Raw genomic sequence first — 13636 nt, 5'->3', positions numbered from 1 at the left:
GATTCGCAATTAGGAGGCATCTCCAGCTCTTCCTTGAGCATCTTGTCTTGTCGCACAGAAACGGTTGCGGCCGAGAGCTCTAAACGAGGAACAGAAACAGCTTTCAAAGGAGCAACGCGTGATTTTCCAAACAGGAAGGAACAATGAACTCGGTCCTCATGGCTGACCAGTCGAAGGTAAGACAGTGAACCATAAGCAGCTCCTGAGGCATCAGAGAAGTGATGCAGCTGACTGGATTTAACGGGACCAAAATCCTCTGGCTTTAAACAGCGACTCACAGCAAACTCTGCGAGCTTTGGAACATCTGCTAGCCAATTTTCCCAACGTGCAGCGTACTCAGTCGGGATCTCGTCATCCCCTAGCTTAATGCGACAAAGATCTTGAAGGATTTCTTTCGCGGTCAGAACGAACGGTGCCAGGAATCCCAACGGATCAAAAATAGCACTCGCTAGAGACAAGATACCCCTACGCGTTGGTGTAAGGGAGCTAATGTTGACTCTGAAGCGGAACGAGTCGGATTCTACACACCATTGAACTCCTAGGGCTCGCTGAACAGGCAACTCGTCCTTCCTTATGTCCATGTCCTTGATGTCCTTTGCGCGCTCCTTCTCAGGGATGGCTTGTAGAACATCACGGCTATTGCTGACCCATTTGGTTAGCTTGAAACCACCACGTGATAGTAAAGTGCATAAACTGCCAACATGCTCAACGGCTTTCTGCTCGCCAGGGAGGGACTTCAAACAATCATCAACATAAAAGTTTCTTTTAACTGTGTTGATGACGTCAGGAGGGAAGCTGTGATCATTATCTTCTGCTGTCTTGCGGAGTGCGAGATTTGCGCAAGCCGGTGATGAAATGGCTCCAAACAAGTGAACTACCATCTGATATTCTTGTAATTCGCACGCCATGTTGCCATCCTCCCACCAAAGAAAACGCAGAAAGGAACTGTCAGGATCGGGAACTCTCACTTGGTGGAACATGGACTCTATGTTCGCCATAACGGCCACTCTCTCTTCACGAAACCTCAACAGGACTCCTACAAGCGAACTGGTTAGGTCCGGGCCCTTGTACAGCATGTCGTTGAGAGACTTTCCCATAAATTTGGCCAAACAGTCAAACACGACGCGGATCTTTCCTGGCTTGCGAGGGTGGTAAACACCATGGTGCGGTATGTACCAGGCGGTGCCCTTCGCGGGGCTCTTCTGATCAGGGGACACTTTGCATGCATATCCTTTGGAGAGAATGTCTTCCATAAAGGCCTTATAATCTTGGTACAACTTCGGGTCTCGTTCCAGCCTTTTCTTCAACCAAATGGCACGCTGCCAGGCCTGAGCCTTGTTGCTGGGTACAGGCGTTTGGCGATCCTTAAACGGTAAAGAGATTTGATAGTGCCCATTTCTCAATTCCAGCGTCTGTTCGGCGATTTGCATAAATCTACGTTCGTCTTGAGACATCTCTGTCTTGCTATCAATGGTGGGATCAGTAAAATCGCGATTGTAGAAGTCTTCTATCATCTGTTGGAGCCGGTGATTGACTTTAGCAACAAAAGTGGATGACCGTGAACTATGGTGACGACGGCGTAAGGGACCATCTACCGCCCAGCCAATTCGCGTTCTTGAAGCATAAGGACCACTGTCTTGACTGTGTTTGATATCAAGTGGATTGAGAGCCTTGGGAACATCACTAGCAATCAAAAGGCCAACCTCAGCATCGAGACGAGGTAGAAAAACTCCTTGCAAGTGGGGCCACTGATCAACGTCGTCCTGAGTTGGAATGTCACTGCTGGACACAGGAATCTCCGGCCTGGTGTAAAGGGTCGGGAGGCTAATCCACTCGTTCTCATCCAAATCGGATACAAGAAGGTCGTGAACCAGGAAGCTGTTGGTGATGCTATTTTTCTTCTCAAGAGTAGACAGGGATATCTTAACTTGCTGACCATTAATCCCGAGCTGCTTCATGAGCGATTCAGTACAGAAACTGGAGTTGCTACCGTTATCCAAGAAGGCGTAGGTGATGACGCTCTTATCACTATCTTTCGCTCTCACTCTAACTGGTATTACGGCCATGCCTGTCCTACGACCCTCTCCGGAAGTCTCACTGTTAGCACTGGTGCCCGTTTTTACCATGTGACTACAAACTTGAGTGCTGATTACGTCCTCCGTACCCACTCCAACGTTGACAGCTGGTCTCTCACGAGAACTTGTATGTAAAACAGTAGGATACCGTCCTTTACAGTTCGAAATCTTGCAATTTTTCTTCTGTGGGCAAAACTTTGCGACATGTTCGGTGGATAAACATCCAAAGCACAGCCTTTTGGACAATAGGAATTGAATTCTCTCTTGGTGGGGTTTCCACCGCAATGACTGACAATCCTCAAGGGCGTGGTTTCTGCTAGAATAGAGACACCGATTTTTCCCTTGTGAGGGACACTGATCGATTCCAGATAGTTGATCCTTGCGAGTCTGAGGTCCCTGCTCTCCATCAGCACGTTGACTTGGCTCCTTACACCCTGCGGAACCGTCTCACTGGTAGGACCTTTACTATCGCCTACATGTGCTAAGAGACTGAGGTTCTTGGGATTGGATGTCTTGCCACCAGAGGACCGCTGACCAGGCGCCGATCTTACAGTATCGGATATTTTGCCAAAAACTGGGTTGGTTAGTATTCTTGCTTCGCGATCAACAAAGGCAACGACGTCACTGAACTGCACTGGCCTTAACTGTCTGTCCATGATGTCATCAGCTAAGCGACGCCATCTTTCTCTCATGCTGTAAGGAATCTTGAGCACCAACTTTTGAATGTTTCCTGGCTGATCAAACTTAGAAACGTACTGGCTACCTGCCAATGCGTTCTTACAATTTGCGAGAAAGACTGAAAAACGATTCAAAGCCACACCATCTTCTGCCTTTATGCTCGGCCAGTCGAGGGCCTTCATCTCGTAAGCGGATGCTATGCGATAATCGTCACCATACTTCCTTCTCAAAAGCCTACGAGCCTCATCGTAACCTTCTTCCGCTGGTAAATGATGACAGGATCTCACAAGTTCCTTAACGTCCCCTGCGGTGAACTGCTTGAGGTAATAGAGTCTATCAGTACTGCTAAATGTTCTGGATTCAACCAAATTTTCAAAAGCGTGAACAAAGGTGCAGTATTCAATAGGGTTTCTGTCAAACACAGGAACACGGGGCTGCGGAAGTTTGTTCCTATTCTGATTATGCGCTAGCAATTCCATTATTCTATTCTGCTGAAACTGAAGAGCAGTCTGTTGCCGCTGCAAACCAATCGTTTCCTTTCTCAGATCCTCGCCGACTGTACACGCGTGATAATCAAACTGGCCGTAAGGAACAGAATCCATGGCCACGCCCTGGCCTGGGTGGTGCACCTCACCTGGAAAGGACCTTTTTTCGCGGGGGCTGGTACGAGGGGGATCCTGATCCTGGAGCTCTGTCTCCAATTTTAAAGGCTTCACCTCCGGTACAGAAGGGGAGGTCATTGCTGCGTAGACCCTCTCCTTAGCTGTTGTCTTGACCATTTCGGCTTTGAGGTTGAGGCGTAATTCTTCCTGCTGCAAATGAAACTTTTTCTCTTCAAGTGTTTGGCGCTTTTCGAGCATAGAAATTTCAGCTTTTAACTCGGCAATTCTTGCGGCTTCTTTGGCTCTCGCGGCTGCAACTGATGAAGCACGGGCACCACGTGAACTTGCTCAACTTGAATGTTTTGAAACCTTGGAAGCACCTGAAGGAATTGGTGTGCCAGCACAACTAATTGAATCCTTGGGATTCACCGCCGAATCTACTTGAAGCGATTCAGCTAATAGCTTGTGTTCAATATTAATTATCCAGTCGACGATCTCCTGACGGAACACACGAACCTTTCTCTCTTTGTCTTCGAGATAGCGTTGACCCACAATAATGGCGTTCTCATCCAGAATTTCTCTGACGTAGTCGTGATGGGCCTCTTTGAATCTTTCAAAAGCGTTGTCCAAGTAAGGAAGCTTCTCCTTAACCTCCTGAAGATTATGATCATCAGTAAGCAAGCCAGAAATTTCATTGGAAATGGCCGTTACGGTAGATAGATGACCAGACCTTGAATATTTCTTTAAACGAAGTGTTTCCACGTTAGACGCCTCAAAATCCAGCGAACGGTTTGGTTGTCGCAGGCGTGTTCCAACTCGCCAGGCGGCGGGATCTGTAAGCTGCTTGCGGCTAAAGCTCATGACGAAACGACATGTCACCAACAATTTTCAATGATGAAACTGCAATAAGCGTAAAAAAACTCTCTTGGCCTTTAATAAACAACTCCACAAATCAAAACGGCGTGGTACAAAGAGTGTGCATACGAGCGGCGTAGATGCAAATAGCGTGGATACAAACAGCGTGGATACAAACAGTGTGGATACAAACAGCGTGGATACAAACAGCGTGGGTTGAAACTAAAACAGTAAAAGAGCAAAAGTTACAAGTTGCGACTAAGCTAAATTCGAATAAAGAAATAACAAAACTGCAAAACGAGGACTGTGAATTACACTTACATTGTTTTGGCCAGAGAAAACTGTTGTGAAACGGACTGCAAATAACGCGAAGAGACTAGCACGAAAACTAAATAGAACTGCGCTAAGCGCGGACCAAAATGAACTGCCCCAAAACTGTACTGCAAAGCTATATGGAAAATACACTAGAACATGCGGAAAATAAAACTTTAGAAACTTAGAAGGGCGCTAATGAAGATGAAACAGCAAAGAAACGCTAACGAGGGCGCGAAAACTGACAGAAAGGAATAAACACCTAAATTGACGCAAAAAAAAGACCAAACAAAAGGACGAAAAGAAGTATAAACTAATTTGCGTACGCAAAGGAAAAACAAATTACGCAAGAACGAATAATAGAAAAAATGTTACACTTGGATCTTACAATCCCAATACCAAAAATGGCGGCTGAAGAGATGATAATCTGCGGAACATCAACTTTAAGCATGTTGATATATATCCAACTCGGAAAAGTTTAAATCATTTTTTTTAAACCTTTTGGCTGTCTTGCACGAGCAGGTTCTGGCTCAACACGCGCGGTCTCAGGGGCAGGCTCGGTGGGCTCAGACATTTTTTTGCCGAATACGGCCTTAAGCTCTTCACATTTCAAATAAATCCCGACCAGTGAAACGACTATGCTGGCAACAGCAAGCCATTGGGTGGTGCTGAGGCTGCTATTTTTCTCTCTGCTGCACTTTGGGCTTTCGCCTTCTGTAGTCGGGGCTGGCTTGGGAGCTGCTGTGGTGGCTTTCGCCTTGTTGCTTGCCATATAAGCCTCAGCTGCTTTTTTCTGTTGCTCCCGGGCCAGCTGCGTTCTTTCAGCAACCATTTTTCCAGCAGCCACACGTTTGGGATTTTTTACACGCTGCGCTGACGTTGTTACAGTCGGAGTTGTCGCTTGCTGTCTGACATTGACGGCAGGTGCTGCCTGGGTCTCGCCCTGCGTATGCGCCGTGACGGCAGTTGCGCTCTCAGATTGTTCGGTAGACATGCTGTGCAAATACAATAATGCTTACAAATTCACTCAGGATTTTTCTGCAATCACTCAGCGGTTGTTGAGGATTGCTCTTCCGATTTTACTTCGGCCTTTCTCTCCAAATGTGGGTTAAAATCAACATGTTTTGTGGTGAGCAGCGCCGCGTTGGCCACAGCAAGAAACCGGCCGCACTTCAAAGCAAGGTTGCCGGCCAGATTGGAGAGCTCTTTGTTTATGATGTAGTCGTTTCTGAGTTCTTTTTGGTAAGTGTTGATGTCTTTGATGTTGACGGTCATTCCGACCACTTTGGATACAAGAAAAATAAAGCTCTCGATCAAACTTTCTGTTGTCTTTGAGCCCACGTATGTCTCGTAGCGTTTGGTGTATTTCTCGACCTCTTTGTCGCTCAGGCACTTCACCTGCTCAGGAAGTTTTTGGCGTGCCCTCCAGAAAGGTTGATGTTAAAGACAAGCACTAGCGAGCCCGACACCAGAACCTTGTTCAGGTTCAGCTTGGGCACTTAAACATACAGCGTATCGCCGGGTTTGGCTTCAGTGCGGGAAAAGGTGATTCGCTTGACCGTGCACTCGGCCTGCATGGTGTGTAATTTCTTTTTTGTGTACGTTGGGCGAAGGTTCTCTGCCACTGACATTACATAATACACCGGCGATTATTTTCTAATTTAAAAAATAACACGATTGGAATATTGCTATGGCGGAAGGCGGTAGCGAATTTGGTTACAAAGACCCAGACCTTGACAAGCAGCTTGACCATGACGATGACGAACAAGAGGTTAACAGAACCCAACCTTTTGAACCAGGTGAGGCATCCACTCCCTACCAACCTGGCACCCCCTACCACGGGGGTGAACAAACGGAAATGCATACTATACTGCATGAGCAGTCCAGCCTGCCTGATACTTCTTATGCCAAGACATTATTTTTTGGAGAAGATGAACCTTTGATTCAAAAAGATTCAGAACGGAAAAGTGTCATAGACCGGATAAAAAGAGTATTCATCAGATTTAAAGAAGATAGTTTTGCAATTATGAAAGGCACTAGAGGAAAAAACAAGGGTAAAATTGTTGCAATGGTAGGGATGGAGGTGAGTACAAGATTATGAAAGATGATGGGACAGACTTCATGAAAAGTTTTACAGATGCATTTAAAGACAAACTTGGGCCTAGAGCTGCAGATGTCATTGTAGAAGACTGGGATACTATCAGAGAACTGAAACAAAGGGAAAAAGAGGCAGAGATCCAACTACAACAGTCAGAAACACTTGCTTCGCAAAGAGAAGAAGAAAAGAAAGAAATAGAAGTTCTGAGAGGTAAAATCGAGAAAAATGATGTTCGTATTGATCAAATTCAGGATCAATATGGTTCTAATCTTGAAAGTCAAACAGAGCTGAGAAGACTGCAACAAATGAAAAAAAACTATGAAACCGATCTTGAAGAAAGGCAAAAAAAACTTGATTCGCTTACAAAAAAGTAAAACAAATAGATAACTTGAAAGCTAAGGTTGAAAGAATCAAGACCTTGTGCGCAAAAAAAGAAAGTGAAACAAACGCCATGGAAGAAAGGCTCAACCAAACAAAACCGTTGGACGACCTGAAAGAGCGGAAAAGCGAGCTGCAGTGCCAAAACATGGAAGACCAGTCAATAATGCAAGGTGAGAATGCATTGCCCGACAACAAAGATGACGCTCAAGATAGAGTGGCAGAAAGAAACGAAGAAATCACGCATTTGGAAACTCAGATTGCGGAAAGAAAAAGGCGGAGACCCCTCTTGGAAAGGGTCAAAGAGATCTTTAAAAAATATGGTTTGACCGTCACGGGTATTCTTCTCGCAGCGGGGGTCACAATAGGGGCTATCATCGGTTCAATCACAAACTCTTTGAAAGCCACCAGCAAAGCTCTGGGAAATGGCCTCAAAGATATTGGCGCAAAACTTGGTTCTCTGCTGCCCGGGCTGATTGGATCGATTGTGAATTTTCTATTCAAAGCTGCGGGCCAAGCCATTGGGTTTCTGTCTGAGCACAGCTGGCTGCTTATTCTTGCCACAGTGGCCTTTTTGTTCGAAAAATGTTTTAAGAAGGAGTGGTAGCTTACCGCCAAGCCATGAACAGCAAGCTGATAATCCTACTACAACGACAATTACCGCTGTTTTGTTTATTTTGTGTTGGGGTGTTTTATCTGGAGCCTTGGGCTCTATTTTTTGCGCCGTTGGTGGCATTTGTTGAGTTTTGGTCGAAGCTGATTTCCTTGATTCGGCTGTTGCGGCTTTGTGTATCGGGTTGGAAGGATGCCTGTTGGGAGGGTTGATTTTTGAAGGGCCACCTGCCATGAGTTTTAGAGCAGCTTTTTTTGCCTCCGGGTTTACCTCGTTGTTGACCCCCAGTTTCATTCCAAAGACTGCCTGTTTCAGCTTGTTGTTGTCACCGATTGTGGTTTCGGTGTTAATTATCATTTGCGCGGGCATAAGCCAGGCCATGGGGGCTACAGCAAGATTGAGCCTGACCTTCGCTTGATCCACCGCAAGCTGGTACCTTTGCACGCTCTTGGCCAGGTTGGGCTGTCTGATCGCGTCTTCTACCAGAACAAGAAACTCTCTCTGGGCTTTTCTTGCTCGGCCACCTGAACCGAGAATGCTGCTGTGGACATTGACTTGCGTGCCTAGGGTGCAGTAAATGAAAGCCTTGATTGACTGGTTGATTCTCGATAACCCCGCCTGTGTCAAACCAGATGCTTTGTTTGGTGTGAACCAGTCAGATTGGGTATCAGAAGCGGCCCCCGGCTCGATGTAATAAATCAAGTCCCCTTTTATCGCTTTCCCACCTTCGTCACTGAATTTGTTCCATCCCAGGTATTGATAGTCAGTTTTCGACGCACCGGACGCATAGACGTAAATGCTTCCCAGCCCGTGGTTTGGCCCGTGCATGAAGCGGAAATCCCTCGAGGGGTCTATACCGAACTCGCTGCATAGCCTTTCGTACGAAGCAACGTCATAATGATTATTGAATTGGTTGAAAGGCCGATCTCCGGGCAACGCGCTCATGCTCTGAATTCCTCCTAGCTGGTACAAAATGCGCCTGACAGTGAAATACACCTGGAAGATATAGAAAGCTCTTATCTGCGGGGGCAGGTTTAGCCTGTTGTCAAAGATTTCCTGAGAAATTCCACAACCTTGTGTCGTGCAGAAAACCGCAAAGTTGAGCTGTTGCGGCCAATATTTTATGTCAGGCCCTCCTAACCAGTGTTTTGATTCGGCTGCAGAAGTATGCCTGAGTTTGGTTTTTTGAAATATTTCTCAGAATTTTGTTGTGAAATATTGGTCAGGCGTGACGTAGATTTTGATTTCAGCGTTGAATATTTTCTTCAAGCTTGGCGCTTTTCCGCTGAAAGCTTCCGCAGGGATTGGCAAAGAAACTTTTGAACCAAGTGGCGACAATTGATAAGGAAAACCCCTGCTGTCCCCCAAACCAAGTGCTTGTTTCATTTCCGCACTCCAATATTTTCTGTCTGATCCGAAGACGCTTTGTAATGAGCCTTTGCTTTCTTTGAAAAACACCTCTGCGGTTGCGTTGTTTTTCTCACTGATGCTTTCTTGTGAAACGAACCGGCTTTTGTTCGCTTTTGGAAAGTGGTTTAAAAAATTTGTCCACGCCTTTTGCTTCACGGCATCCGCTTTTCTCACAAACTCAGGATCTTTCCACAAATTCGCCATCTTATTTGGACAAAATTTTGTTTGTTAAATATAAAATGGTTGTTCTCACTATTGTCACCCAAGAGAACGGAGGGACTATCTATTTTGAAAACCCGATACCAAAAGTAAATTTCATGAAATGCATATCTTGTAGTTTATTCAACAGCTGGGACACTTTGAAAAAGGAAGGTTCAGCCACCTTGGGAGATAAAGACAAAGATAAAGCTTTGTCAGTTAGTAAATTACTCCCAGGGCATTACAGTTTAGAAAGAATGGCAAAAGAAATGGAAGGTCTGTTCGGCAAATATAACTATAAGTTGGAAACAGCAATAAATCAACCTATTGGCCAGCTTGTAATCAGAAATTTGGGGGGGAAACCAATTGAACTTGATTGTAAAAAGGCTTACATCTCCAACGACATATTTTATTCATTGTGATTTGCTCGACAAAGAACGGAATCTGTTCAATGGCAAAAAGTCAGATGTCTTAGCCATGTTTGATGTGAAAGGGAAGCTTTTGAAAATGTAAGCTACCATGGTTCTCCGCAACAGGTTTTACGTGACTGCTCTACGGACGAGTTTATAAATAGCATCACTATTAGCGTCAAAGATGAAAATGGCAAACTCTTTGATTGCAAAGGCTTCCCACTTCTTTTTGAATTAGAGTTAAATTAAATTTCTTTATATACAATGTCTTCAGTAAATCTGTTGCCTCCAAGCGTGCCGCCTGGCGAGCCTCTCTATCCAGTACTGGTGGCACCTTCTCAAAATTTCTGCTTGCAAACGATCAACGAGATTTCCAACACTTTGGACCTTGAGGTTGGCCACTATCGCCTCGTTGCTAAAAGATACAAATGCGCGAGAAAGTTCGTTAATACGAGTGCCGCCGGTTCCAGTGTTCTCTCAGCAGCGTTTTCCAGCACTAGTTTTGGCTCCGCCCTGTCTGTGATTGGCCTGCCAGTAACAGTTCCTTTAGGCGGCGCTGGGGGGTGTTTTGCTCTTGTTTCTCAAGGGCTGATAATCGCAGCAAAAAACTCGATTCGAAAATAAAAAAACATCAAGAGATTACCACGCTCGCTGTTGCCAAGCGGGATACAATCAACAGACTGCTCTCCAAAGCTTTGAACAACAGCAAAGTGTCTTCCCACGAGTTTGACACCATCCTTTCCGAGTTTCAGCATTATAACTCACTGAAGGAACAAGTCGGAGCAAAGATGCTTCACCAACCGTCAAAGAGAAAGCTTACTGATGTTGATGTCAAGAAACTGGAGAAAGACATCCGTGGCAGACTTGAAGCTGAACTGATAAAAAAAAATAACAGACTCCCCGCTTCGAACTGATTTTTAGAGACAGACGGTTTTATTTGCATATTATAGAAACATGCTCTCTGTTTCCACTTGATTGCATTTCTCGCCCAAGAATATTTCAAACTTGAGTTGCAAAAATATGCTCTCGATATTACACGCGAGGTCATTTCGGCTATGCTTGATGCCGATGAGGGTTTTTACTAGGAAAACCCCACCTTTTTTTCGCTAACGCTCCCTGCCAAAAAGGAACCACTCATGCCAATTGTAACCATCCCAAGAGCATACTTTTAAAAAATTCTTGTACTCAGGGCTGGCTTCTATGAGAGGTATTAACTCTATAGGGGGGCTTAGCGATGGTTTATGAAGAGTTCCCTCCCTTTCAAAACAGGGGAAACAACAACCCTGGAAATAGCAGTCCATATAATCGAAGCATATTATCATTGGTACAATCTGCTGCCTGTATTGGCAGAAAGGCAGTTTTGAAATGTGCTCGTGGACCTTGTCCCAGCCCAAATCCCCTCGCTGGCAAAGCTTTATGGTGACATAATCTTTGTAAATTTTCTCGCGAAGCTCTGGAGGGAGGTTTTGAATGGCCTCAGAAAGTTCGCAGCTTTCTTTCCGGCCACGCATCAACCACGCACACTTGTTTTTTGCTCGAATCACTGCTTATGTTGGAACGGTATAACACCGGGGTCGTTTGTTTCTAACTGGAATCCCGGTTTCACAATTCCTAAGTAGTATAGAGGGGATGAATCAAATACTGTTTCGCAGAGGGACCCAGCATTTCCCGTTTTGCAACCCCCTGGTTCAACCGAAGCAAGCTTGCGAGCTTTGGAATTAAAGCTGGGGGTTGCAAAAACGGGAAATACTTCTCCCTCTGCGAAACAGTATTTGATTAATCCCCTCTATACTACTACTCAGGCACAAGAAAGTTAAAGTTTTACTGATAACAAGAATGCCTCTAGGATTGTTTCAGTTGGCAGCCCAAAGCAGCATCTTCAGTGTTTAGCACTTGATATTTTTCAGCTGTGCCTAGTGAACGATATTCAGATTGATGCACAGTGGATTCTTCACAATGCTAATTACAACGCTCAGTTGAGGAGATTTAATTCAAGATTTCTGTTGCCAGGCTGTTGTGGAGTCAATGGTTTTTCTCAGGATTAGCATGGTGAAAACAATTGGCTCTGTCCACCACAATCTATTATTGTGGATGTTATTAGACATGTGCATGCATGCTGCACGATCGGTACACTAATCGTCCCTGAAAGGCCATCAGCTTTTTTCTGGCCATTGTTGAAGCCTTGCCCCTCCAGATTTGCTTCACTTGTTGTGGATATGGTACACTTGCCCAGAAGATCTGACATGATTATCCCTGGTCCTGGCCAAAAGTATCTTTATCACGGCAAGCCCTCGGTTTTCTTTGGTTGCCCAAAATTCAGCATGCTGGCCTTACACATAGATTTTAGGTTAGTGTTGCCGACCAGTCAGTTTTTGTTTGTCTGTTTGATTTTGAATTTACCTTTTCTAGGCTTTACAGTTTGCTTGTATTGTTGAGCATTTGCCTGCAGTTAATTGGTCAGGGTGTGTGTGACATGCGTTTGCTACAGTTACTGGGCAGCATGGCTTGTGTGCATTGTTAGTCATGCGAGTTTTGAGTGTGGTAATAGTTGTATACCATGGGTTAGCACTTGATGTGTGATGCCGGTCTTACCAAAGCATCATGTTGCCTACCTTAGGCGGATACATTTGTGAGGGTGCATTGTTTCCCATCTGTTGTAGCAGTTTGTTGATAGCTGCTCCTGTCCAGGCTATATTTACCTTTTTGTTTTTACGCTGTTTGCTCGCTAACCTTATTTTTGTTTCTTTAAGATATCTTGCAGGACAGGGGCTTTACGGCAAATCTGCAGGATCTGTCATTGAAGTTAATGGTTCCGCATCTGGTTGATATTTTGTTAGAGTCTAGCACAGCAAACACAGCCTACAAGTACAACAACGGGTGGCAAAGATGGAGGACCTGGGCACAGTCTAAGCTGGGTTTACCTGTTCTTCCGGCAGTTCCTTTACAAGTGGCTTTGTATCTAACCGAGCTCGTGGAACATGCAGTACATGAGGGCCATTCTGCCTCCGTGATAGAATCTGCCTTGGACAGTATCTGTGGGGTCACTGTCTAGCAGGGATGGAGTCATCTACCATGCATCCTTTGGTGAAGGGTGCTGTCGAAGGTGCTTGAAGGAAGTTAGTGAGACCCATCCAGCCCAAGCAGCCTCTGATACATGACTCTATTGCTGATATTACCTTAAGCTTGAACTCTGCATGTGCTTCTTTAGCAGATATTGGCTTTTTGTTCAGTAGGATATCGGTGAAGTTTTGAGCATTAGAGTACAGGATGTTTCCATTTTTGAAGATTTCATGAAGGTCTACCTGATTAAGCGTAAGAACGACCAGTACAAGGATGGGCACATTTCAGTAATAGCTAGGTCTTGGAAACCTACCTGTCCAGTGGGGATAACTAAGAGAATATTGTCTTTGCTGCCTGATTCCAGTAGTTCTAGCTATCCTATTGTTCGTAGGATTGTTAATTCTAGGCATTCTAAGGAGGGAAATATATGACTGGAAGAACATTTTTGATTGTTTTAGAAAATGCTTGTGCTCGATCACACACTAAATATTTAACTTTTGATGTACTTTCTGAGGTGATTACTGAGGAAACTTAAAAAACGACTAAAAACTAATCTTAAAAGTACATAATACTATTGTTCGATTATTAATCTATGCAAATGAAAAGAAAACCAATGATTACTATTGAAACAGTTAAATCCTACAGCATTTTACTCCATCTACAATTATGGCGCCATCAAAAGGGTAGGACATCAAACACCTAGCAGGACATCGACCACGTGGTTTGATATCAACCACATGTCAAGGTGGGAAATCAACCAACGGTGGGGCATCAACTATAAATGGGGCAGGAAATCAACCACGAGGCGGGAAATCAACCAAACAGTGGGAGAACAGCCAAAATTGTGGCAGTGTATCAACAAGCATACAGCTCTCTCTCTAAAGACTGAAAGTCAGGCAGTTTGGCCACTTTCATCTCTCTTGTCCATGACTACTTTAAATGTATAA

The 13636-nt window shown here is 44.8% G+C and overlaps 2 protein-coding genes and 1 pseudogene across 2 annotated transcripts; 1 reads left to right on the top strand and 2 right to left on the bottom strand.

Annotated features, from left to right (window-relative positions):
- Positions 1 to 9: 9 nt before the first annotated feature.
- LOC149109422 (uncharacterized) lies at positions 10 to 2126 on the bottom strand. Its single transcript, XM_089294628.1, has 2 exons — positions 133 to 2126; positions 10 to 79 (listed from the first exon to the last, which is right to left on the bottom strand). The coding sequence occupies exons 1-2, from the start codon at positions 2124 to 2126 to the stop codon at positions 10 to 12; spliced, it is 2064 nt and encodes a 687-aa protein (XP_089150754.1).
- Positions 2127 to 4270: 2144 nt separating this feature from the next.
- Positions 4271 to 6466, bottom strand: LOC149109421 (uncharacterized). The gene has a single exon (XM_089294418.1). The coding sequence runs from the start codon at positions 5514 to 5516 to the stop codon at positions 5001 to 5003; it is 516 nt and encodes a 171-aa protein (XP_089150544.1). The 5' UTR covers positions 5517 to 6466; the 3' UTR covers positions 4271 to 5000.
- On the top strand, positions 6381 to 7623 carry LOC149109420 (uncharacterized; annotated as a pseudogene).
- Positions 7624 to 13636: the final 6013 nt, after the last annotated feature.

The sequence above is a fragment of the Orbicella faveolata genome, unplaced genomic scaffold, assembly GCF_042242905.1.
Source record: "Orbicella faveolata isolate gen_17 unplaced genomic scaffold, um_ofav_v1 contig_25, whole genome shotgun sequence".
NCBI lineage: Eukaryota > Metazoa > Cnidaria > Anthozoa > Scleractinia > Merulinidae > Orbicella > Orbicella faveolata.
The sequence above is the reverse complement of the archived record's forward strand: the minus strand, read 5'-3'. Positions and strand labels throughout refer to the sequence as shown.

Bases quoted from the DNA above. Each gene is read 5' to 3' on its own strand.
- LOC149109422 (XM_089294628.1), bottom strand. From the start codon at position 2,126: ATGGTAAAAACGGGCACCAGTGCTAACAGTGAGACTTCCGGAGAGGGT. The intron at 80-132 runs GTTTGGAAAATC...TTCCTCGTTTAG, and splicing joins CGAGTTCATTGTTCCTTCCT to AGCTCTCGGCCGCAACCGTT.
- LOC149109421 (XM_089294418.1), bottom strand. From the start codon at position 5,516: ATGTCTACCGAACAATCTGAGAGCGCAACTGCCGTCACGGCGCATACG.